Source organism: Prosopis cineraria, unplaced genomic scaffold (assembly GCF_029017545.1).
Source record: "Prosopis cineraria cultivar Desert tree isolate PC_DT_omini unplaced genomic scaffold, ASM2901754v1 PC13, whole genome shotgun sequence".
NCBI classification, from domain to species: domain Eukaryota; kingdom Viridiplantae; phylum Streptophyta; class Magnoliopsida; order Fabales; family Fabaceae; genus Prosopis; species Prosopis cineraria.
Window position 1 is genome coordinate 14530424 of NW_026555344.1, and position 24512 is coordinate 14554935.

The 24512-nt window shown below is 33.0% G+C and overlaps 1 protein-coding gene and 1 long non-coding RNA gene across 2 annotated transcripts; one reads left to right on the forward strand and one right to left on the reverse strand.

Moving 5' to 3' along the window:
- Positions 1 to 2703: 2703 nt before the first annotated feature.
- Positions 2704 to 3843, reverse strand: LOC129291093 (uncharacterized). Its single transcript, XR_008588643.1, has 2 exons — positions 3756 to 3843; positions 2704 to 2932 (listed from the first exon to the last, which is right to left on the reverse strand). It is a non-coding gene; the product is annotated as an uncharacterized LOC129291093 (long non-coding RNA).
- An 18292-nt stretch (positions 3844 to 22135) lies between these two features.
- On the forward strand, positions 22136 to 23272 carry LOC129291091 (uncharacterized). The gene is made up of 2 exons (XM_054928234.1): positions 22136 to 22447; positions 22597 to 23272. The coding sequence occupies exons 1-2, from the start codon at positions 22347 to 22349 to the stop codon at positions 22892 to 22894; spliced, it is 399 nt and encodes a 132-aa protein (XP_054784209.1). The 5' UTR covers positions 22136 to 22346; the 3' UTR covers positions 22895 to 23272.
- The last annotated feature ends 1240 nt before the right edge of the window (positions 23273 to 24512 follow it).

Sequence of the window (24512 nt, forward strand, 5' to 3'; positions counted from 1 at the left end):
GGCAAAATGGCCATTGAGTGGCCAAATTTTGTGTTTGGTATGTTTTTATGTGTTTGATTGATTACTCAAGTGTATTTTGATCCATTGGACTTGGTTCAAGCCTTACAATGGCTTAATGGTATGAGTTTTGGGTACTTGGATGGTTGAAAATTTTTTTAAAAAACTAACTTTTACATCTGAGTGTCTAAAATTCTCATATGATGTTGGATCATAATGAAACTTATACCATTAGTTAGCTTATTGAATTAGCTTCGCATGGGCACTTGAATCACTCCAATCGGACATCGGATGTGAGAATGGCGTGTGTTTGAAGTTCGTCTAGAGAAGCTGTCATGACAGCATTGCTGTCATGGATACGTGCGCCGCGGCGCATTTTGCATTAGCCATGGCGCACGGTACAGCAAGAAAATTTGGCATTTTATGCCACATGTCGTGGCACACATACCACGAGCTACGGTGTATGGACCAAAACACTAAAAAATGACATTTTTGGCCCTGTTTTGGAGTGGTTTGCTTCCTAAAACTTTTCCATGCTTCTAAACCAAAGCCTATATAGATCATTAAGTTTGAGCTCAAACTATCAAATTAAAAGATTTTTATGGGATCCCAAATATTCCTCAATTATTTTTAAAAGATTATTAGTTTTAACCCTTATATATATAATGTGAGATTAGGAGCAAATCCTTGCTCCTAAATATGATTGGTTGTTGTGATTGTGTGGTGAATTTTGGTAATGTCAAGGTGGACATTACACTAAGCTAACACAGCTTCAACAACTCTAAGCCAATCTTAACTCTTTTTCCTTGCCTTAATCACTATTTTGTCTTATAAAAATGTAGCCATTAAGGTGATATAATAATCTCAATAATGGAATAACTTACTTTTATTGACTATCATATGCGACTATATGAAAGTAAAGGATAATAAACCATTTAACATAACATATATCACATGTTTCATTTCAAATCTCATTAATACAAACCATTACAACACTTTATCACTTGTTTCATCACTTTTGCCACGATAATCACCATTTGTCACCAATTTTTCACTCATAGTATGATCATTATTGATCCAACCTTCAAATCATCCCTTTCAAAACCATAAGCTCACCTTAACCAAAATACAATCTCATTGGCTTTGAGCTCACCTTTAGTTGTAGAATTACCTAGCCAAAGGTGTTCTATTTCACTTATAGACTATCTTCCAATACATATAATGAGGTGTCGTTGACTCTAACACCATATCACACAGACACTGAGGAGTTTAGATTTCCAACACCGTACCTCAATAGGCATTAAGGAGATAATTTCCAATACTGCACCTTGAAAGGTATTAAGGAGATACAATTCTCCAATACTACACCCTGTCGGGCACTAAGGAGAATATGCCATATGGTCTTATCACTATACTCTACATGAGTGAACTCCCACCCCTATGATCATTGTAACACTTGCCCCGAGTGTTATCCAAAAATCACACAATTCAAATAAACTAAGTGTGGTTAAGGAATTAATCCTAAAACCAACTTAGGAAACAAACCATTTAAATCACTAAACAAATACACAATTGCAAAGTAAACATTTAAAGCCTTTAAAAAAAACTTATAGGTTCTACCCATAGCACGCAGAAGCAAGCTAGACGAAAGTGAAATAAAAAGATGCTGTCATGACAGCATTAAATTGCTGTCATGACAGCCCAAGTGGGCCAACTTTCGGAAGGCACTGTTTCATCATTTGACCTCCAATCGAAGTGATTTTAAAGCTCACTCGTCACATTCAAAGGTACTATAAGTATATCAAATTTCAAAAAGATCTAACGGTCGGATTGTAAATTAGACATGTTAAAAAATTGATTATTTTTGCTGTTATGACAGCTGCACTTCCGGACCAACTTTCGGAGTGCACCATTTCATCATCCGACCTCTGATCAGAGTGATTCTAAAGCCCACATATCACTTTTAAAAAATACTATTAGCATACCAAATTTTGAAAGGATCCAACGGACGGATTAAATTTTATGCAGGTTACAACATCAACACTATAGCTGTCATGACAGCATTAAAATACTGTCATGACAGCACCTCTAGACCAAATTCCGGAGCACATCATTTCTCTGTCTGATATCTGATCGATGTGATTCTAAATCCCACACGAAGCATATAAAAGGTTTTACTTATGACCCAAATTTTAGAGAAATCCAACGGTCGGATTAAGATTTGGACACTCGGATGCAAAAGTGTAGCTTTTTGGTAAAAACCATTTTCAAAATTGTCCAAATCTCATCCTAATGGTCACAAACCTGTGGGAACACTTTGGACACGTTAAATAAGACTAAAAACACCTGAAAGAACATTCAAATGATGGAAAATCCCCATACATCAAAATTTGACCACCCGAGTGCCATTTCCCAAAATGGACCCTAAGCCCCCAAAATGCACAAATCATACAAGAGTGGTCACAAATCAATCTAAATACCATGTATTTATATAAATACATATGCTAAACATTTTCACTTGGCTCAGAGCTCCTTGTGGGGCCCACGCACCCACTCTCTCTATCCAAGGTGTATGTTTGCCCATAGCACACCATTTGCAATGCAACCACTTTGCATTTGCTTATAAAATCAGATATATATCAAAATAAATATCTGCTTATAATAGAAACTTGGTATACTAATTAAATCCATCAAAACTACACACCATAACCAAGTTTCCTAGCCACAAGTCTGCAAACAGACAAAAATTCATACACAAGCACACAATCCACACATATTCACACACACATACATAATCATATCCTACTGGCACCCTAATCTTAAATACATTACAATATATTTGCTCAAAAGAAAGGGGTTGCAGTTCTTTACAAATCACAAGCAAACCCCTAGCTTTGCTCCTTTCCCCGTCCACCACTGGATCCTTCGCCTGGACCTAGAATATTGAAAAGAAAGGGGTGAGATAACCACAGTCTCAGTAACAGAGAAATCTACATTGATTATTACAAAGTAAGCCATAATCAAATAAATGAATAATAAATTCAACATAGTATATAATTTAGCCATTTAAAATGTATGAATGCATGACCTAGGCCAGTATGGCCTTTCATGACCAACAGAATGCCCCCTGGCACTCTTTAACTCGCAGGTAAACCTTATACCTACTTGTACCTCCACAGGCACAAAACATAATCTAAGGCATGATCTAATCTACCGAACCGCCTATGCCCCTTCGACGTGAATCCTGAGCAGTCAAAGCTAACTTCCTCCCAGAGCCAACCCGACTTACTCTCTATGTGAGGGCTACCTTGGCCTAGGCACTCAACCTCACACTTCATATGTCGGATTCCCTCCCCCACTGAGAGGTGTCGAACACTCAATACACTAACCACTTTAGTGCACTGAGCCCACAATACGTAAGACAACACTGAGTACTGACAGTGTGCCATAGAATATCAAAAATCCACACCTTCTCATTGGTGAACTCCCACCGAGATCATGCCTTTTACTCTTGTCTACCTTTCTTGAGTATTGACCATTCAACACTCTAAAGTAGTATAATATTTATAAATCTCATTTCCATAAAAACATTGTTATTAAACAATTAGAAAACATATTTGCACTATAATCAAAGTAGTACCCCATAACCCCTTATAAAGCACATTTAATCTTTTAAAACATGTAATGCATGATAACTAGTAATATTTATTCAAAAATAGCTAAAACAAAGTAATAAGAAATATAAATTCCCCTGTTACCTCAACCCTTTGGTACCAAAAGGGTTTCCCTTGTACAAAATAGGGCTCGGCTTGTTCCTTACTTCTCAATAAGTTCCACCAACAATTTCCTATAACATATAAGTGATCCACATCACTTATCATGACAAATAGCATTAATGAAGACTATAACTCATACCACACAACTTGGGTCAATGAGTAATAATCCACCCTAATGGTCCATATATTAAACCAAACATTCACATAGTATCACTTAACCACCAAAACCATTTATTAGCCATCATTAGGCTAATTTCCAATTTATATAATTTTTTATCAATTAAAAACCTTTACTTAGTGTTACCAACTTTCACCATAAGCCCTTATAATGAAAACCAAACCTTAATTTAAATCTTATTGGGCTCAAATAGAAAAATTATAACTAAATCAATAAGCTTAAACCATTGAAGAGCAAAAACCCAATTTCTCAAGATTTATTTTGTGCCCAAAACACCTCTTTTCATCCAATTATCCACTCAAAACATTAGATCACTATATAGAAACTCAAAACATGCTCCCTAGGATCCAAAGAAACAAAAGCTTACAAGAATAAAGCCTTTGGGATCAAAATCCAAAAATTTTCTCTTCCAAAAATTGAAGAAAATCAAGAGAAAGAGAAGAGGATTGAAGTAGGGAGTTTACCTATCGTGTAGCCGAGCTCGCAATGGTCGCAAAGACTCCTAGATTCAAGCCTAACTCCCTCCCTTTTTCCTCTCTTCTCTCTCTCTCTCTGTGTTTTGTTCTTCTTTCCTTTCTGCATTTTCTGCATCCAGTTTGCCTCTTAAAATGCTGGTCAAAAAGTTTGGGGAAAATTACAAGAAAGGGCCCAACATTTTTTATTATTGCACAAAAGCCCGGGTTAACTTTGGTAATTTTTCCCATAGTTAAAAATCAAATAAAACTAAACTTTTGCTTAGTAAAATTCAAACTCTTGACCTCTATCAAATTATTCTAAATTTTAATTTAATTATAGATATTTTATTTTATTTTTATAAATCTGAGTTTTAAAATTTTGGGATGTTACAATCATGCTTTCTGAACCAATCTTAAATTCTCAATCACCACTTTACATGTTTTCCAATACATAACATATATATAAAGATAATCACATGTTTCAATACTTCTATTTGATCAAAATTCATTTCATGCAACATTCACCAAATGCCATAAATCATGCTTAGTTTAAAACCATTTCAGGTACTAAATAGAATACTCACACACATTTATAATAAATAATCAAATAGAGAAAGTTATTCAGTTACCTCAACCTTTCTGTCACTAGAAAGGTTATTTGTGGATTTTAACTACCACTATAACTTATCACAAGCTTTCTTTCTCAACTCAAATGTGCGATTTGCAAATCTAAACGCAATTGGCACAATTTAGTTAGTTGGTTTGATTTGACCAAAAGCACGTATTTACTCCTTATGGCTACATTTAGCCATTTATTCTTCTCCATTATTGTTGTAGGTCTATTACTACTCAATTACTACTTATATCACCTTAACTAGTCTCATTTCACTCAAACACAATTTTCACAACAAATCTTCATTGAATTAGGGCCAAATTGAGCTTATAGGTTGAAAGCTCTACCATTTATCTCTAAACTAATCACAAAGCTCTAATTTAACTTTCAAGAACCTTTTTATTACTATTGGGTAAGAATCAAACCCCTTAAATTTCACCAATTCAATTTCTCTATAATTTATATTAAGAGAAATTTAGGTAGAATGGAAGGTAAGAGTTATACGTAGCTTACCCAATAAGTTACAAATCAAAAGTGCCTTCCACAACTTCGAAATTGCTTGCCCTAACACAGCCTTCACTCTTCTCTTCTCCCTTTCATTTGTTTTAATTTCTCCCTTTTGAAATTCATAAAATTCACAACTTAAGGGGTCATTTTCTCATCCATGTGCCATGGCCCATGCAGCATCTGCCATGATGCATGGCATAATGAGAAGAATTTTTACCATACGCATGCACTTACTTCAACTCGAAACACAATTCTTCCACCCCTATCTATTCATTTAACATCCTAAAAAGTCAAATCATCACATTATCACTCAAAAATTTAATCACTTCACAATTTCTAATTTACTCCTAATTAACAGCTAATCACATGATTAAGAAATCAGGATGTTACATGTAATACATGTGACTTATCACCACCACCAATACCGCCTCATGTCCTAATGCATTTTTGTAGCTCCTGGATGGATTGTATATTTGCTACAATAAGCCTCTTTTAAAATCACCTTCCTCAGATTTGCATCATTAGACACACAAACTCTATCCTGATAGACTATGTACTCATCATCATTAAAGTTGAAATCTATGGCCTGATTCGCTTCAATCTCTTCTCTAATCCCAAGAAGATGACATTCATCTTCTAACTATGCCATCCTTAATTCCTTCCAGAATTCGCTATTAAGCACCAACCAAAAACTTCACTGGCACATCTTGTTGCAATTCAACAAAAGATTCCATCAATCATGCTCTTGCACTATTAGACTTGCCACATATAATGTCTTTTGGCTTAATGCATTGACAACCACATTCACTTTACCTGGATGGTATTTCGGCTTAAGATTATAATCCTTTAAGAGCTCCATCTATCTTTTCTACCTCATGTCTAGCTCGTTTTGATCTACCAGGTATTTCAAACTCTTGTGGTCGTTAAACACCTAAAATATTGCACCATAAAGGTAATAGCGCTAAATCTTTAGAGAAAACACCATGGCTATAAGCTCTAAGTCATGACCAAGATAGTTCTCTTCATGTGGTGTCAATTGTCGAGAAGTATAAGCTACTACCTGACTATCTAGCATCAAGACACAACCCAAGCCTCACAATAGTGCATTAGTGTACAGCTCATAAGGCAACCTCAAATTAGGGATAATCAATACTGGAGGTTAATTTCTCCTTTAGCTTTTGAAATGCCATTTTGCACCGATTATCCTAAATATAAGGCTGATCCTTTTGTGTCAACTTAATTAAATGAGAAGCTATTTAGAAAAATCCTTCGATAAATTGTCGATAATGCCAACTAATCCTAGAAAATTGATTATCTCTGTGATCGAACTAGGGCATTCCCACTTTAACACTATATCAACCTTATGCGGATCCATAGAAATCGCATCTACTGATACCACATGTCCTAAAAATCAAACTTCTCTCAGCTAAAACTCACACTCCCTGAGTATGGCATACAATTTCTTATCCTTTAAAATTTGAAGCACAGTTCTCAAATGCTTCGTATGTTGCTCCTTATCCTCAAAATAAATCAGAATGTCATCTATAAAGATCACTACAAGCTGATCCAAGTATAATCTGAAGATACAATTCATATAATCCATGAATAGTACGGGTGCATTAATCAAACCAAACGAGATACCCAAAAACTCATAGTGAAAATACCACATCCTGAAAGCTATCTTGGGCACATCAGCTGTACTAACTCTCAACTAATAATACCCTAACCTCAAGTCTATCTTGGAAAAGACTAAGGCACCAGCCATTTGATCTAAAAGATCATCAATTCTTAGTAGAGGGTACTTGTTCTTCACAGTTACCTTGTTCAACTACTAGTAGTCTACACAAAGATGTAAGTTTCCATCCTGCTTCTTTACAAATAGAACCGGTGATCCCCAAGGTGACACACTTGGTCTAATGAACCCCTTGTCTAGCAAGTCTTCAATTTGCTTCTTTAACTCTACTAATTCTGAAGGTGACATTCTATGCGAGGCCTTTAATATTAGTTTAGTTCTAAGAACCAAATCAATTGAGAACTTTACTTCCCTTTCAAGAGGTAATCCAATCACTTCATCTAAAAATACCTCTGGGAACTCGCTCCCTACCTTGATCTTTTCAATTCCACTATCATAGATTGAACTAGAAGCAAAGAATATCATATAAGCATCACAACCCTATTTGATCAATTTCTTGAAACTAGCTATTGATAAGAACTTGTATTGCCTAAGAGAATCTACTACTACAGATAATTTTGGTAATGAAACCATCTTCCTAGCAAAGTCAAGTGTAGCATTATTCACTATTAGCTAATCTATGCTAATAATTACATCTATTTCCTTCATAAGAATATAGATTAAGTCAATCATAGAAACTCTACCCTCAAATTGAATCTCTACACCCTTATAAGCTTTACTCATAATATTAATAGATCTCGAAGGCATAGTCACTTTAATGAGTATGGGTAACTCTTGAAAAGACAGATTCAATATATCCATACACTCCTCAGATACAAAGGAATGTGTGGCACCATAATCAAACAGTGCCTCAACTTGATGAACTAAACAAAAATCATACATCTAGTCAAGCTAGGAGATGCTCTGGCCTCTTTTAGTATAACTTCAAAGACTCAGCCAAGAATGGTAGATCTCTGCTTAGTCTTCTAAACTCTATCCTCTTGATACTACCTTGCTAAATGTCCTGACTTACCATACTTAAGGCAAGCCCAACATCTTTCTGGATGAGATTAGCCACAAATGCTACATCGGGGTGACCTTCCTATACTTAGATTCAGTGTTGGAACATTAAATGCTTGCCTCGAAGACTATATAGGCCTAATCCTCACACCTTCACTTCTCTAAACTGATCCCCTCTACATTTATCAAGACTGGGATCCTCTACTGAATCCCTTCTTTTAAGAAGAATTGGAACTACCAGAACTGTAACCAGGCTTCTTTAAAACTTTTCCTGTCAGACCCAAAAAGGATAATAATCTTCCCATATTATCTCGCCTCCTCTTAACTTTTTCTTCTCTATCACGTCTAGCTGCCATTCTCAACTTGTGATACATGTCTTCATAAGTCATCATATTAAATAATATGACCTTCTGCTTATACTCAAGTCTCATCTTCTCTAGCAATCGCTTGGCCTTCCATTTAGTGTCATTATTATGCTAGAGGTAGGTAGAGTAGATTGAAAAGTCATTAAACCTTTTGATAAACTCCTCTTTATCTAGATCTCCCCGCCTGAATGCATGAAACTTTTCCTCTTTTTCAATCTTGAAAGAAATTGGGAAGTATTAATTGAAGAAAACTTTCTTGAATTCATCCCAATTCAAATGCACATAACTGATCCGTCTTACCAACTCCTACTACCTTTTTGCAGCTCTAACTAACTACACTATAGCCAGGATAACTTTTTGCTCAGTAGTATAAACTACAACTTCAAAGATAGTTTCTAATCACTTGATCCATAATTTGTTTACCCTTCTTCATATTGCCATCAAATGTAGGAAGGTTGAACCTGACAAAAGTCTTATAAGCACGATCGATTAAGAGATCAGTGCCATAAACCTCTTATCGACTACTTGAACCCTAAGATGGTCTAAGCTTGCTAAACGCGTCCTCTTACACCAGAAAACCTTGAGCCTTAAATATCTCTTCTTATTCTCTTCCTCTTAGAATTGTGTCATGATCATGAACCGTCTGCCTTATATCTAGCATCATATTTCTCAACTCTTCCAGTAACTCTTCCCTTCTATCCCTCAGTTGTGACTGAACCGGTTGAACTTTCAGCTTTGGCTCCTCATTTACCCTTCTAGAAATAGAACTTCCAGCTCGAGTACCTTTCCTGATCTTATAATACTTTTCTCCCCTCCTAAGGATGAAAAGAACAAGTAAAAGTGAGCATAAGGGATAGAATTGCGAAATGAACAAGAATAAGTTGCCATCACTAAAATGAATGCAAGAAACAATTACCATAATCAGGTCTCAAAACTCGAGAAACTAATACCAAACTATAACCCTTCCCTTATACCAATATGATATAAGAAGAGGATTAACATAATTACCACTCACACAACCCAAATTGTATTCAAACACTATGTTTGAAAAGCTTGGGCCTAAGACTCGATTTTAAAAATCATCATGTTTGCTTGACATATCAAAGCAATACACAGCAGAAACCAAATATATGCATTAATAGCACTTATAGCATGCATTTAAAATGAAGAAACAAAGTTAAAAATTGGGGCATATGTCGCGACATGTACTGTAAATGCCCCAGGGGGTGAATTGGGCTAATTAAAATTTAAAAAGATTTACGGTAATAATCAGAGTAAAGAAGGAATGAAATCACCAATTATAAGAGTTAGAAGGGCAGAGCTTGAGACGAGTGATTTATCCTAGCTTGACTCTTACTACTTGAGTCTATGTCCAATTCTTAAGAACCTCCTGAGATTTCCAACTATATTACCAAGATTAATTTGGGCTCTTGATTGCCTTAATACATTAACAAACTTCATAATAAGTCTGAAACTCTCTCTTTTACAAAGATAATGATAAATCTTATTAAGCTCCCAGAGCTTAAGTTCCTTTATATTGAATATGTAAAATAGAGATAAATAGAGTAAGTTCAATAATGAACTACTATTGCTTTTAAACTTTCTCTAAGATTATATATATGATCAATGAAGCTCTCATACAATAAATGATATACAGAAGGTAGGTAAACTTTAATGCTAAAGTAATCACATAGTTATTTTATTAGCTCGTGTGGTTCATTCTTGTCTCTGATTTCATATGATTTTATTTATAGTTGAGGATCATAAATGATTCGTTAAACTCATAAATTTTTCTGTTGAAGGTTGCTTATAATATTTTTCCTTATTTCCTTTGAGTTTTCCTTAGATATTCAAGTTTAACTGAGGTTTTCCAATGGATGAGACAATGGAAAAGTACTTTATGGCAAAGACTTCCTCTTTTGCACAATAATGACTACTAACATTTGATGCTTCTAATAAAAGTGGATAAAGCTTATATGTTTTAGTATGATAGAAGGCAAACTCAGTGAATCAAGGAAAGATAAGAAAACTGAATAACTTTAAGGGAAATAATTGTGTTTGAATATCATTTAGAAAGGATTCAGAGTGAGCACAATTGGTTCTAGATGAAAAGAAAGATCGAAAGATGAGTTTTGGTAAGGTTCAGAATTGTCACAAAAAAAAAGAGCATGAAAAGGCAAGGTAGTACTAGTGTTATAGAGTCCCAGCACTGATGCTACTGTGATGAAAAAGCTTTGATAGATAAGCTTAGCATAGGTGTTGTTTAGCCAGTACCAGTGTAGTCAATCATTATCATACGACAACACATAGGACGAACTTCCAGCATACACTGTTTTCACATACAACGTCCAATCGAAATAATTCAAGCTCGCACATAAAGATTATTTCATAAGCTAACTAATAAGATAAGTTTGGATACAATCCAATGGTTCGATCAAACTTTAAAAACTTAGGTGCAAAAAGTCATTTTTTCTAAAAATTTTGCACACCCAAGCTTTCAAATCAATCACATTGTCTCATTAGACAATTCTAAGCCTTGAACCTAGTCCAAAAGGATCTAATACACCTGATTGACCACATTTTATCACACATATACTCGCATATCAAAATTTGGCTATTTAATAACCTATTTCCACAAATGTAATTCTTTTCACAACTTGGCACAAAAACATTCCTCTAACCATTTTTACTACAATATCACTATAAATTCACTTTGTATTCACCACTAGCATATTTACAACACGTTCACAGCTAAATCTTAATCTCTTTTTCTCATTTCACCATATATATGCATATATAGGCTGAGATTCATTAAAATTCACAACAATTATCAACAATCACAGCTTTAAACATACATGCATATCCTATGGCAACTTATATACATAACATACACAAAAGTAATATTCATTACACAAAACTCAAAGATTTCATAGCAACGGCACTACTATGCTAGTCCCGACTCTTTCTCCTTGCCTTGATCACTACTCTGAGTTGTAAAAATATAACTATGAGGGTGAAATAAAAATCTCAGTAACAGAATAACTCTCCACTACTAACTATTACATGCAATCATAAGTAAGTATAGCATACTATAAAATTAAACATATCGTATAATAAGGGTTTCATTTCAAATCACTATATCAATGTAATATTTTACTACATATCACTACTTTCACAAGCCATTTTACCACTAATAACATATAGCATGATCACCACCATTTGATCACCCCGACTCAAAACCATAGACTCACCCGGACCAACATAGATGCTCATTAGTCCTGAGCTCACTCTCAGTGGTAGAATCACTCGGCCAAAGGTGTTCTATCTCACTTTTGGACTATGGTTTTCCCTATTACACATAATAGGGTGTTGTTGACTCTAACACCACATCACATCGATGCTAAGGAGTTTAATCTCCAACACTGCACCTCAATAGGCATTAAGGAGATAATCTCTAACACCGCATCTCAAAAGGCACTAAGGAAATATAATTCTCTAACACTATACCCCATCGAGTATGAAGGAGAATAATTTCATATGGTCTTTCTCTACTTTTCTCTATGGGTGAACTCTCAAAAGATCATGCTTCAATTCCAATCACAAGTTACCATTCACAACCATACATTTATGTACACACACACACACACACACACAAAATATACGATTTCACTTGTTTGTTTGATTAAAGTTCATTTTCAAGCAATAATCATGTAATACCATAAAACATGTTCAAATTAAAATAATTTCATGCACTAGATAGCATACTTCCATATAGTTATAATAAATAGTCAAATAGAGGAAGTTATTTGGTTATCTTAGCCTTTCTGTCACAAGAAAGGTTACCTGTAGATTTCAATCACCACTAAAACTCTCTACAAGATTCTTCCCACAACTTAATCATAGAATACACCAATCTATACACAATTGGTACCATTAGTCAATTGACCCAATTGACCAAAAGCACTTATTTATTACTTCAAACTACAATTAGCCATTCATTCACTTTCACTTATCCAATCTAGGTTTATCATCCCTCAATTGTCACTTTCAATCACTTCTAACAATCCCATTTTACTTCTACTCCATTTTTCCTTTAATTTTGGGTCAATTGAAGCCTATAGCTTTAAAGCTCTATCCTTCAACTCCAAATCAATTACAAAGCTCTAATTTAACTCTCGAGAATATTTTTATTACTATAGGATAAGAAAATAAATCCTTAAATTTCCCCAACTCAATTTCTTTATAACTTATACTAAAAGAAATTATAGTAAAATTGGAGGTAAGGGCTGTACAAAGCTTACCTAATAAGTCACTAGTTGAAAATGACTTCCAAGCTCTAACAAACACTTACCCTAGCAGACCTTTACTCTATTCTCTTCTCCTTTTCGTGTTTCACCCCTTTTCCTTTTTGAAATCATGAGCTCTGCACACACTTATCAAGTCATTTTCATGCCATATGCCATGAGGCAAGAAGCTTGTGCTACGCCACGTGGCACGGTGAGGAAAATCCTTACCATACACTCTTCTTCTTGAAACGTGATTCCTTTACTTGTATATGCTCATTTAACATCCTCAAGACTCATATCATCAAATAATCATCCTAATTTCTAATAATTTACTAATTACTAATTCACCCTAATCAATAATTAATTACTGGATTAGAAAATCAGGATGTTACACCACTAGTATAGTTAACAGACATTTAAATAATGGGGAAATACTTCGATTTAATTAGCTTAGGGGCAACATTACTATGGTGAGAAGTGGGGAAACATTATTCCTTTGAGAATAGTTTAGAGGCAAAATTGCACCTTAACTCAACATTAAATCACTATTCAACATGTTTGTAAGGATGTCCATTATAGATTATAAACTCAACCTATTAATTGTGGCATTGCCAAAAATTTCCTCTTCGAATGGTATATCACGTACACCTAAATTTTAAATAGTTTGCACAATCACATTAAGTGTATTTTGGTGAGGATATGTTTAGGAGTAGAGCTTGTATATGGCTAAAGTTTATTAGTCACTAAGATGGATACTTTTGACTGATTTCCTCTTAATTGAATTTATTTTTTAAATTTTTCTTTAGATTTTAAAGCTTACAAAATATAAAATTAAATATTTAATTTAGTTAAATACTTTCTTCAGATCACAATATAAGTCACAGTAAAATAATTCATAATTTATGAAAATTGTTAGTTGAGATCTTAAATTCATAAAAATATCTGCATCTTTTTATTTATATTCTTATTAAATACATTATATAAAAGCCTTATAATAGTAATTAAAATTCTAAGCAAGATTTTCAAAAAGAGTAAAATGAAGAAGGGGTATAGTTTTAAAAGAAATGTAAAATTTATCCAATACCTTATATTTTTGACCAGATAAGGTTTACAAAAAAATTCTTTATATTATGGTTCGAAAGAAGTCTAAGTTTGTGACTTTATTATAACTATCATATTAACTAATTTTTCTAAAATAATCAGAAAATATTTATAAAATATGATGGTTGGCTCCATAATCGTTATATTTTCAGGTTTGGATCCTTTACAAATATTCTTTTTTTAATTTTCTTCTCCTCATCTCATCTTCACCCTTAAATAATAAGATGAATGGTTCATATTTAATTTTGTTTTTACCAAAAACCTCAAAGTACCAGTATGGGAATTGTTAATAATAATAATGCCGCATAGCAAGAGTTTAGATTATTTTAGGCATTCCTTATCTAATCTAGGGGAAGAGTAAGGGTGAAAATAGGCTAGGCCGAGCTAGGTTTTGGCCAAATAGACTTCATCTGTGTGATAAATCAGAGGCTTAAGTCTAGCCTAAAGCCTGTATAAGGTTTTTTTCAAGCCTGCACCTACCTAAAACTTGGCCTGGCCTAAAAGCCTACTTAAAAAGTAAGCCTTTTAAATAAGCTCACATTTTACTTTTAAAAATTTTAAATATACTTTATGACTATTATATTATACAATATATAACCTAATTTATCAATTATAATACTCCCTCCATTCTAAATTATAAGGCACTTTTGAAGAGTTTTTTGTTTCAAAATATAAGACACTTTGAGTATATTAAGATTTCATTAAATGCACCAATTTCAATATTACCCTGTCTCTCTATATAATTAATTTCCATCATTTCTCTTTTAATATATTAAATGATGGGTATTTTTGAAAGTTTATATTTTTATTTTGAAAAGATAAGGTTATTAAGTATATTTAATGAAGTTTATTGGTATGAAAAATTTTATTTAAAAATGTCTTATAATTTGGGACGGAGGGAGTATATAATGATTAGAAGGACTGACCTACTATACTATAATATAATAATAAAGTAACAACATTAATATTAATATATAAGTCAATATGAATGAAAATATAACTAGAAATACCAAAGAATAGATTGATTAAAAATTAAATGGTAAAACTAAAATGTTTTTGATATATTACATATTTTATATATATATATATATATATTGGCTGACATGTTCAGCTTATAGGTTAGGCCTTAAAAAAATACGCTTAGCCTGTTTAACTAAATGGACTTAATTAGAAGCATAAGCCTATTTAGTAAGTTAGACTAGGCCTGAAGTAGGTTCCTGTTAAAGGCCTAGCTTATTTCCACCCCTAGAGAAGAGATAAGATGAGAAAATGAAAAAACAAAAGAAAATAAAAATAAAAGGAGCATTGTGCAAGGACACGCAGAGAGCCAACTAGACAGAGAATCTACTCTCTATATCTCCAGACGCCAAATGTAACTGTTAATGACCTAACCCTCATATTTTCCTCAATCCATTATCCATCTCCCTTTTTTTGATAGATTTTATTATAACCATTATGGTTTAAGGTAGAGCTACTAATTTAAACCAAGCTTAAAACCACCTGAAACAAGTTAGGGCTGAGCTTGACTATGTGAGTTTTTTTAAAGGAGTAGGATACTTTAAACTCGACCTGAACAAACCCAACTTGAATTGATCCCATCTCAAATAAGCTCGACCACTAGAATTGCCCAATGTTTTAAAATCCAGATTGGATATCGAACTGGGAAGAGCAGCGGGTCATACTTCTCACGGTTCAACTGGTTAGACCAGTGGTCAAATCTGTGACATAAAAATTAAATAAAAAATAGTATTTATATGCATATATATCTATATATATATATAAGACATTAATTTGACCAAAAAACAATAATATCTCAAGTAACACCACAAATGCGCATTGCATAACATGTTCTAATTGCTCAAAATCTCAAACAATAACATCACAAATCCAAAATATAGTCACAAATATGTTCTAATTGCTCAAAGTCTCAAACAAAGATACCACAAATTCAAAATATATGTCTCAAACATATCATTGCAAAGTTCACAACATCATAAGTTTAAATTTTCATGACTTATCAAATATTGGGGGATCTTGGTTAATCCAAGCATGTGCAGGCTCAAAGGCACCAACATCTTCACTAAAGCTATCAACATCTTCTTGAGAAAATAATTGTAAATCAAGTCCACCAATAGCTTCACCATGTGCCACGTTGCCTCTTTGCTCATTATCTTCACAAGCAAACATTTAATGTATATAATCAAATTAATGAGAATCACATGATAAGTGATAAAAAAAAGTGAAAACATTAAGTAAAGAATATGAAACCTTCCTCATCCTCTTGATGAATGATAGCTTTTGGTAGCACTGTGTCATCATAAATGAGATCTCATTCTATGTCATCAATATTGAACAAAGAACAATCATCTTCTTCCATTACCCAATAATCAATCTAATCAATACTTTCATAATCAACAGGGTCCAAAGCTTTCTTCTTGTTAGCAACTCTAATAAAAACACATGATAGTAACAAAGCATAAGGATTCATGTAACTTATTTTTTATAACTACAAATCAAAGCAAAATTTTGAATAATTTACCTATTCCTTAATCAAAAATTATAATGAATATAGACAAGATCATTCAATCTTTCATGCTCCAACTTATTCCTTTTCTTGGAGTGTATTCTTTCAAAGACACTCTAGTTCCTTTCACAGCCCGAGGAAGATGTAGTTTGGCCTAATATCTTAACAGCCAAGTCTTTAACATTTGGACAGCTGCTCCCAAACTATTTCCACAATTCATCTATCATGAGGAAAAAATAAGTTATTAGAATATATTTTAAAGATAAAAACAATAAATATCAAAGATAAAAGTATACTAGGTCGCATGGTTTTTGCAGATTTTATAGCCAATGGATGACTAAAGCTTCCACACTTTCTTGGTATTGTGTACCTTTTAATAAAAACTTGGTCTTATTAGAAGAAATTTTTCTATCTATCACATTAAGATATCCTTGCATAACCTCTGGCTTTCTAGAAAAATGTTCCTTATCATAAAGGAAAGCAAGATTAAAGAGATATGCTGCTGTATGAAGATTTTGTCGAAGTTGAGAATCCCACCTTCTCTTAATAATACTTGTGTAAGGTTTGTACAAGGATTTTTTGTGCCTAAAAGTATTGTTTATAGCTCATTTTGCTCTGTACATGCCATCATAAACATAACCAAGTGAAGGCCGGTTATCAAAATCAACAATTCTCAACAATCTCACAAGTAGTTTTACAATTTCAATAACAATTTTACAATTATTCCAGAATTGATTGTCCAATACAATCATTGTCACATCCTTTGCCTTTGAATCCTTGTAGTATCTAGATTCTATAAATGTCTTACTTGTTATCAAAGTTTGAATATCATGCTTGTGCTCATAGATACTTTTCAAGGCAATAAAAGTAGTGGTAAACCGTGTTGCACTAGGGCGGATGATTTCTATCCAACCTTCTCTTTTCCTTAACGAAGCTAGAAAAAAGACATGGTTGTAAATAAATTTAGAAACCATGGATGCACGTGTTGCTAAGCTACTAACAATCTCCATTTTGCCAATATCTAATAAAATCAAATTTAAGCAATGGGCAGCATAATGAGACCAAAAAATAGAAGAAAACTTATCATTTAACAACCTTCTAGTAGCTTTATAATTAACTGCATTATCAATTACTAAGTGGATAATATTATCTGCACCAGCAAAAGCAACCATATCCATGAATAAGTTATAAAGATTTTGAGCATCCTTAACAATATTCGATGCATCAATAGATTTAATGAAAGCCATTCTTTAGGGCAATAAACAAGAAAATTAATCAATTATCTATTTCTTTGATCCTGCCAACCATCAGCCATTATTGTACATCTAGTCTCAGCCCAAAAGCTTTTACATTCATCAACCAATAATTGCACCTCCTTTTTCATGTCTTGCAATAATTTAGTTCTCACAACATGGTAAGTTGGTCCTTTATAACCAGGGCCAATAGCTGAAATAACATCTATGGGCTGGTAGTAAATAGAATTTACAGCATTCATAGGAATGTAACAATCATACAACCACCTAACCACAGCTAAATCCGCTCTATGTAAAGCTTCTTTACCTGCAAATGCACTTTGAATTCTTAGTTGTGCTCCTGAGCTTGTCCTTGGGGTAAAGAATTTGTCTCCAGCTGCATATGCCTTTTTTTGGCTAGTTGAGAGGAACTTGAAGGAATTATTTCTTGCACAATTTCATCATCCTCTTCTAATGGATTGTCCTCTTCTTTTCTCAATTTCTTAGCTAGTCTCTTTTAATCAAATTCTTTCAAGTTTTCCTCCAATCAATAGCGAACATCATGTGGCATACTTTTACAACTAGTTGCATCTCCTTTTTTTTTTTCAACAAGGTGTTATTTCATTCTTTGTATTCCACCACCACCAAATTCCTTTCCACAGTATAGGCATCTTAAGCGAGGTTTGCCACCTTTTTCATTTGGATTTTTGGTGCAATGCTCCTATATAGGATCTAACTTAGCTCTAATGGATTGTGTAGATGCAACACTAGATATTTGTTCAGATGACATTTTCTAAATTTAAATTGAAAGCACAGATAAAATGTGAAAAAGAGAGTAGAGCCAGGAATTAGATCATATTCAAAATTCCATATCAATAAATAACAAAGCAACAAAAAATAAAGCAAACAGCCTGGCTGCAGTCCTGGATGAATCATGTATACATACTACTCATTATACAAACTCAAATATATAGATAGAACATATAAGCTAGAAATTGAACCTAGAAGGAGAGTAGAGCACACCGAGAATCAAACAAGCTGGAGCAAAATGAGAATCACGCAGAGGCAGAGGTACGAGTTAAAGCTGGGAGGAGCTGGAGGCAACTCGAGTAGAGGCAGAAGCAGAGGTACGAGCTCAAAGTAGCGAGCAAGATGAGAATGGCGATGAGAAATCTGGGTCTAGGCTAAGAATGACGTGCAAGATGTGAGAAGGGGACAAATCAAAATCAGAGTACAAGAGGAGATTTGAGTGAGATTTCAAATTTAAAGCTTGATTAGTTGATTGGAGATGAGAAACAGAGAAGCGAGAGAGAGAGAGAGAGAGAGACCAGACTCACCAGAGGTGCGAGACGGCGAGTCGGCAAGAGACGAGTCTTAAGCTGTGAGTCTGAGGGTGTGAGAGTAAGAGTGAGACTGTGACTTGGTGAGTGTGAGAGGTTAAGTCAAGCAAGCCACGATCGCGAGACGGCAAGAGTGAGGTCTCAAGTTAAAGACTTAGAGGTGAGGTCTCAGCTAGTTAGCTCTCAGGCTCTCAGCTCACATTTGTAACTCTGTGGTGTCTGGAGTGTGGCGTGACAGCAATTATCGATCTGTGGCTCTATGGTCTATGCTTTGTGCCTTTGTTTCTTCATTTCTTAAGTCTTGGTCTCTTGGATGAGTTGTGTATGTACGGCGGTATAAGCCCTAATTTTTTTTCACTTAACCCAAATTGACCCATATTGAATAGGCTCCGGGTTTCAGGTCAACTCTGATTCAATGAAAATTGAACGGTTCTGTCTGGGTCAATCCAGTCCAATATCTTAAGTGGTTCAATTGGTTGAACTAGATACTTACTCAAAGGGTGACGGTCGGATCGGTCGGACCGTCCGGTCCTAGTTTGACAACACTTGAATTACCTACTCTATATGTATATAGAGGAGGTAATTTTGGTTAGGTTTGATGGGTCAACTTGAACTCAGTCAAAAAAAAATTAGGACTAGTCTTGACTAGATGGGCTTTTTAAAGGGATATGATACTTTAAGCCATATCTAAATAAGTTCGGCCTGAATTGAGCCCAATTCGCCGTATTACTAGCTTTATTTTGGAGCATAAAATTTTTAATTTCTACAACATTATATAATATAGGCATGTTTGATTTTTGTTCTTATTTTTTATTTTTAAAAACTATTTTATAATATGATTTTTAAATTTTTTTTCAAAATAAAATAAAATAAAAATCTGTTGGATTATTTTAATTTTAAAATATTTTTAGTATTAAGAAATATAGTAATAGTAATAGTTATAAGTGATTAATGGTGGTGATATATAATAAAAATTGATCAAAATAGCTGTAATTTTTAATAATCAATGTTACGTTATTTGAAAATAGAATAAAATCACAATAACTTGAAGTTGTTTCTATTTTTTATTTTTAAAAATAAAAAATAAAAATAGTTTTGAAAATAATTAAATAAATTTACTTATCTATGCAGGTTTTAAAATTTTTTATTTTTAGAAACAAAAAATTGATTTTTGACAATAGAAAACAAACGGGCCCTACATTATGGTTGCATTAGAGTAATGAACAAGTAAACAATTAAAGAATTGCTTGGCAGAGAGGACAAAATTAAAAGTCAATTAGTGAGAAAAAGAAAGGAAGAGAATTGGTAGAAAATGACAGTCCAGTCAGCTCGGCTCAATATGGGTTCACCGTCTCATCGTCCTCATGTTTTAAAGGTTCCTCACTTTTATTCAGCATTTCAGCCTGCCCTAACTGATAACGACTGCGAGCCTGCGAGCCTCCTCCACACACGCGCGCGCGCACAATATTAATTTTTTTTATTACATTCTTAATATTTTACTTTTTTTCATAATTCATTTAATAATACATTTATTTTTGCTATTGAAATAATTATTCCTATATTTATTAAAACATAATATTTTTGATCTATATTTTTAGTAATTAAATTTTATCAATATATAATACAATCTGGTCATATTAATTTTATCTTTTGAATAACTATTATTTGGTAATTAATATTTATCAAAATTCTTTCTTTTTGTATTCTCCATGGTTTTACTTGTTCTAAGAAATCATTTCCTAAAATTATTTTATATTGGTCATTATCATTATCTATTACCCAAAATTTTATAGTTATAACTTCTCTTTGATTTATTCATATAGATGAGATTATTCTACTTCCTTCATTAGTTACTTCTAAGTTATTGTTTGTCAAATTTAATTATATTGTACTTTTTTCTTTTATTGGGTCAACTAAAGCCATTATTTCTATCCAATTTGCTTCTTGTTTTACTTCTATTAATATATAATTATTATTTTTTATTGGTGTTTCAGGTCTTAATGACTCTAAATTTAAAGTTATAAGTCTTTCACTTCTTGATCTTAATAATAATCTTCCTTCTCTAAATGTTCCTCTTATTAGACTTGTACTCGTAGAGGTCTTGGTTCTAGACTAAAATTTCTTCAAATAGTAGGTTGATATATATTTATATTTAATGTTGGGTACTAATTCTTAATAATCTTTATCCAATATTATTATTAATTATTAGTCTTCTTGAGTTGTTTTCATTTTCATAATATCTGATAGTATTATCTAATTCTAATCTTAATTTTTATATATATATATATAGGGAGAATAATAGTTAAGTTTTAAAGAAATGAATTTATGATAGTTAGATCTATGATAAAAAATTTTACAAAATAAATTATAAATATTAATTTAAACAGTTTTAACTTAAGAGTCACATTTAATATTTAAATATTTATTTGTAATTGAAACTCTTGGATTCATTATAATTTGGATTAATATATTTTATTTATTTTTCACAAAAATTTATCATGGATGTAACAGCCATTAATTTAATATTTTGGAATCTAATTATTATTCTTTCACACACATATATATATTCCCTCAGTGCTATGAATTTCATTAAAATTAGTAAAAAATGAATATATTTTATATTCACACACTACTGAAATTATTATGGAATAATCACATCTAAGACTCCTAGGATAAAAAAAATTATTTACCTAAAACTTAATAAATTTTAATTTAAATTATTTTTACAAGCTCAAAGGCTCTAAATACAGAAATATATGCGCATGCAAAAGGACACATTTACCTTGAATCTATAAGTTTTTTAAATATATGTACAACATAATATTCATAAAAAATATCATAATATCTATATATAAATAACACAATATTTGTTCCCTATAAATAATCCGTACTATAAAAATTAAATACATTTTTACAAAAAAAATATGTTTACATTTGAGACCTTTAAACATGTAAAAATAATTTGAAGTATATTAAAATTAAGGTATATTTTTTTTTTTTTCATTCTAGAAACTTGAGGTGCGATGCCCCTTCTTTTTTCTATATAAATACACACTCTCGCTCCTGCCTCTCTCGTTTGTTGCTGTTTGTTCGTCCTTGGCGTTTCTCTCTCTTATCCTCGGTCCTGATCATAGTGATCAACCTTCGTGCCCGCGCGCGCGCATTAACCTTTCCTTCTGTGTGTCTGCGTTGAGGGTTCTTCTGGTTCTCCCCTTTTCCTTCTTTTTCTTGCTCTCTTCCTCACCTTAATTATTTTCTTGGGAACCAAACAAGTTAATCAATGATGCTAGATCTTCAAACAGTTTGCTGCTTGTGCGGCGATATTGGTTTCCCTGATAAGCTTTTTCGCTGCAACAAATGCCGCCATCGCTTCCAGCACTCGTACGTGTATTATTCCTCTATCATGTCTTGAGTTTTATTTTAATTCGCGATTTGCGTCAGATCAACCTTCTTTGAAAATTTTTATGCTTGTTGTTTTATGGGATTGATCAAATTCAAACTTAAATCTAACTGATCATAAACTCTTTCAGGTATTGCAGCAACTACTATGGCGAAATCCCTGAGATTGAACTGTGTGATTGGTGTCAAAGCGAAGAGAAGGACGGAAGCCACATCGGCTCTTACTATCCGAGGAGATCGTCAGCCAGAAACGACGTCGGATCATCGACCAGCCGGTCTGAATATTCCACTGAGAAGGTCAAGCAACATCATGATCGTGAAGATCACAGTGATGGTGGCTGTGATAAGGGCCAACCCGCCGGCGCCGGCGCGCCTTCACCACGACCCGGCACACGCAGGTACAAGCTTCTCAAGGATGTTATGTGCTAGAAGGAAGAAGAGAGGACACAAGTTGTAAGATTAAATACTTGTGTTAATATGAAGACTTGTTGATCGGCGATCTATGAGATATTTTATAAGTGTTCATTGAGTCTAGAAGTACGTCCTAAGCTGACGGCCAACTCACATCAACTTTAAATTTTTGTATCAAGAAAAAGGAAGTAGAGAGAAAAAGCAAAGGGTCTAAAATCAAAAAGAAAGTTAAGGCAGTATAGCTTGTTCAATTCTCAAGCCTTTGATTAATACTATAGTTTTTGAGTGGCTTTGTCAGTATAAAGAAGACTCCCCCATGGACAATCCATGCCATGAGTTTCATGTTCTTTCTGAACATTTTGCTTACGATTAAAAGAACCGCAAAATTTTGGTGCATGGATTTTGGATGACCAAATGTGAATTTTGGGTGATATAGAAGGAAAAAAGTAAATTAATATAAATATATCTAATTTAAAATATATGACAAAGCAGCCTTGATTGAATTTGCATTCAACAAATTGACTTAATTGTTAGACATAATTATCTTTTGTTTTAGAAATTAAAGTCATCTACTAGTGGGCACATTTAATTTAATCTTGTTTTGACTTTTTTCTTTTCCATTTTGATATAGTGGGGAGAGTTGTGATAGATGCAGAAAGAGAGATATCCGCTGAAAGAGAAACTTTTATATGAACTCAGTACACACATTATTTAAGATTCATCTAATCAAAACATAATATCATATTTAAATGGCATTAAATATTGATTGATTTTGATGTTAATGATAATAAAAAAATGAAAGAAAGTAAATAGGTACTTTACTATAAAAATAAAATTATCAAAAATAATGACATAAAAATTTTATTTAATTGAATTGGTATTATTTTTTTTAAATAAATCATGAATAATATGGTATATCAGGTTCATGAATTTCCTTTTGGCATATTGGCCATAACATTTTTAATAATTTGCGACTAGATGAGCCTCTTGAGGAGAATTGGATGCATTTGGTTTGCTTTCGAGTGACGAATTCATGGTATCTGAATGCTTGGCTTTTTGGCAGATTCATTGAAAGCGCCTCGATTGCTAGGCGCTCCATATCTCTATTATTGTCCATATGTCAAAGGAAAGGTCAAGTGGAATTTTACTACCTACCTTTTGATAGTACCTTCAAAGGAATTTTGTAATTTTTTGGCCTTTTGAGAATAAAAAATCATATTGTACTCCTTCTTGAGAAAAGGTGCGTGTGGTGGAGTGGTGTTGGCGATTGAGGAAGGTACAGAGTTTTCAATTCCCCATTGCTTCTAAGCCATTCATTAAAGTGATGAAACTGTGTTGATATTTACTCGTTTTTTTTTTTAAATTATTTTTATCAACTTTATCAATACTAATGTAAAATAATATAATGAATAAAAGTATATAAAATTTTAAATGTATTTTTATATAACAAATTTAAAAAGTGATATTATATTACTTTTCCTCTCTTATCAAGGATAATTTTAAAAATAAATTTTAAATATTATAAAAAAAGATATGCTGTAACTTATAAATGGGACTAGATAAACTTTCTAAAATATATTTTATAAATGAGACTAGAGGGAGTACATAACAAGTTTTTGTATTGTGTTTTTACTCC

What these genes read in the sequence shown, in the direction of transcription:
- LOC129291091 (XM_054928234.1), top strand. Translation starts at nt 22,347, where the DNA reads ATGATGCTAGATCTTCAAACAGTTTGCTGCTTGTGCGGCGATATTGGT. An exon ending in CGCCATCGCTTCCAGCACTC is followed by an intron (nt 22,448 to 22,596) that starts GTACGTGTATTA and finishes AAACTCTTTCAG; the next exon opens with GTATTGCAGCAACTACTATG.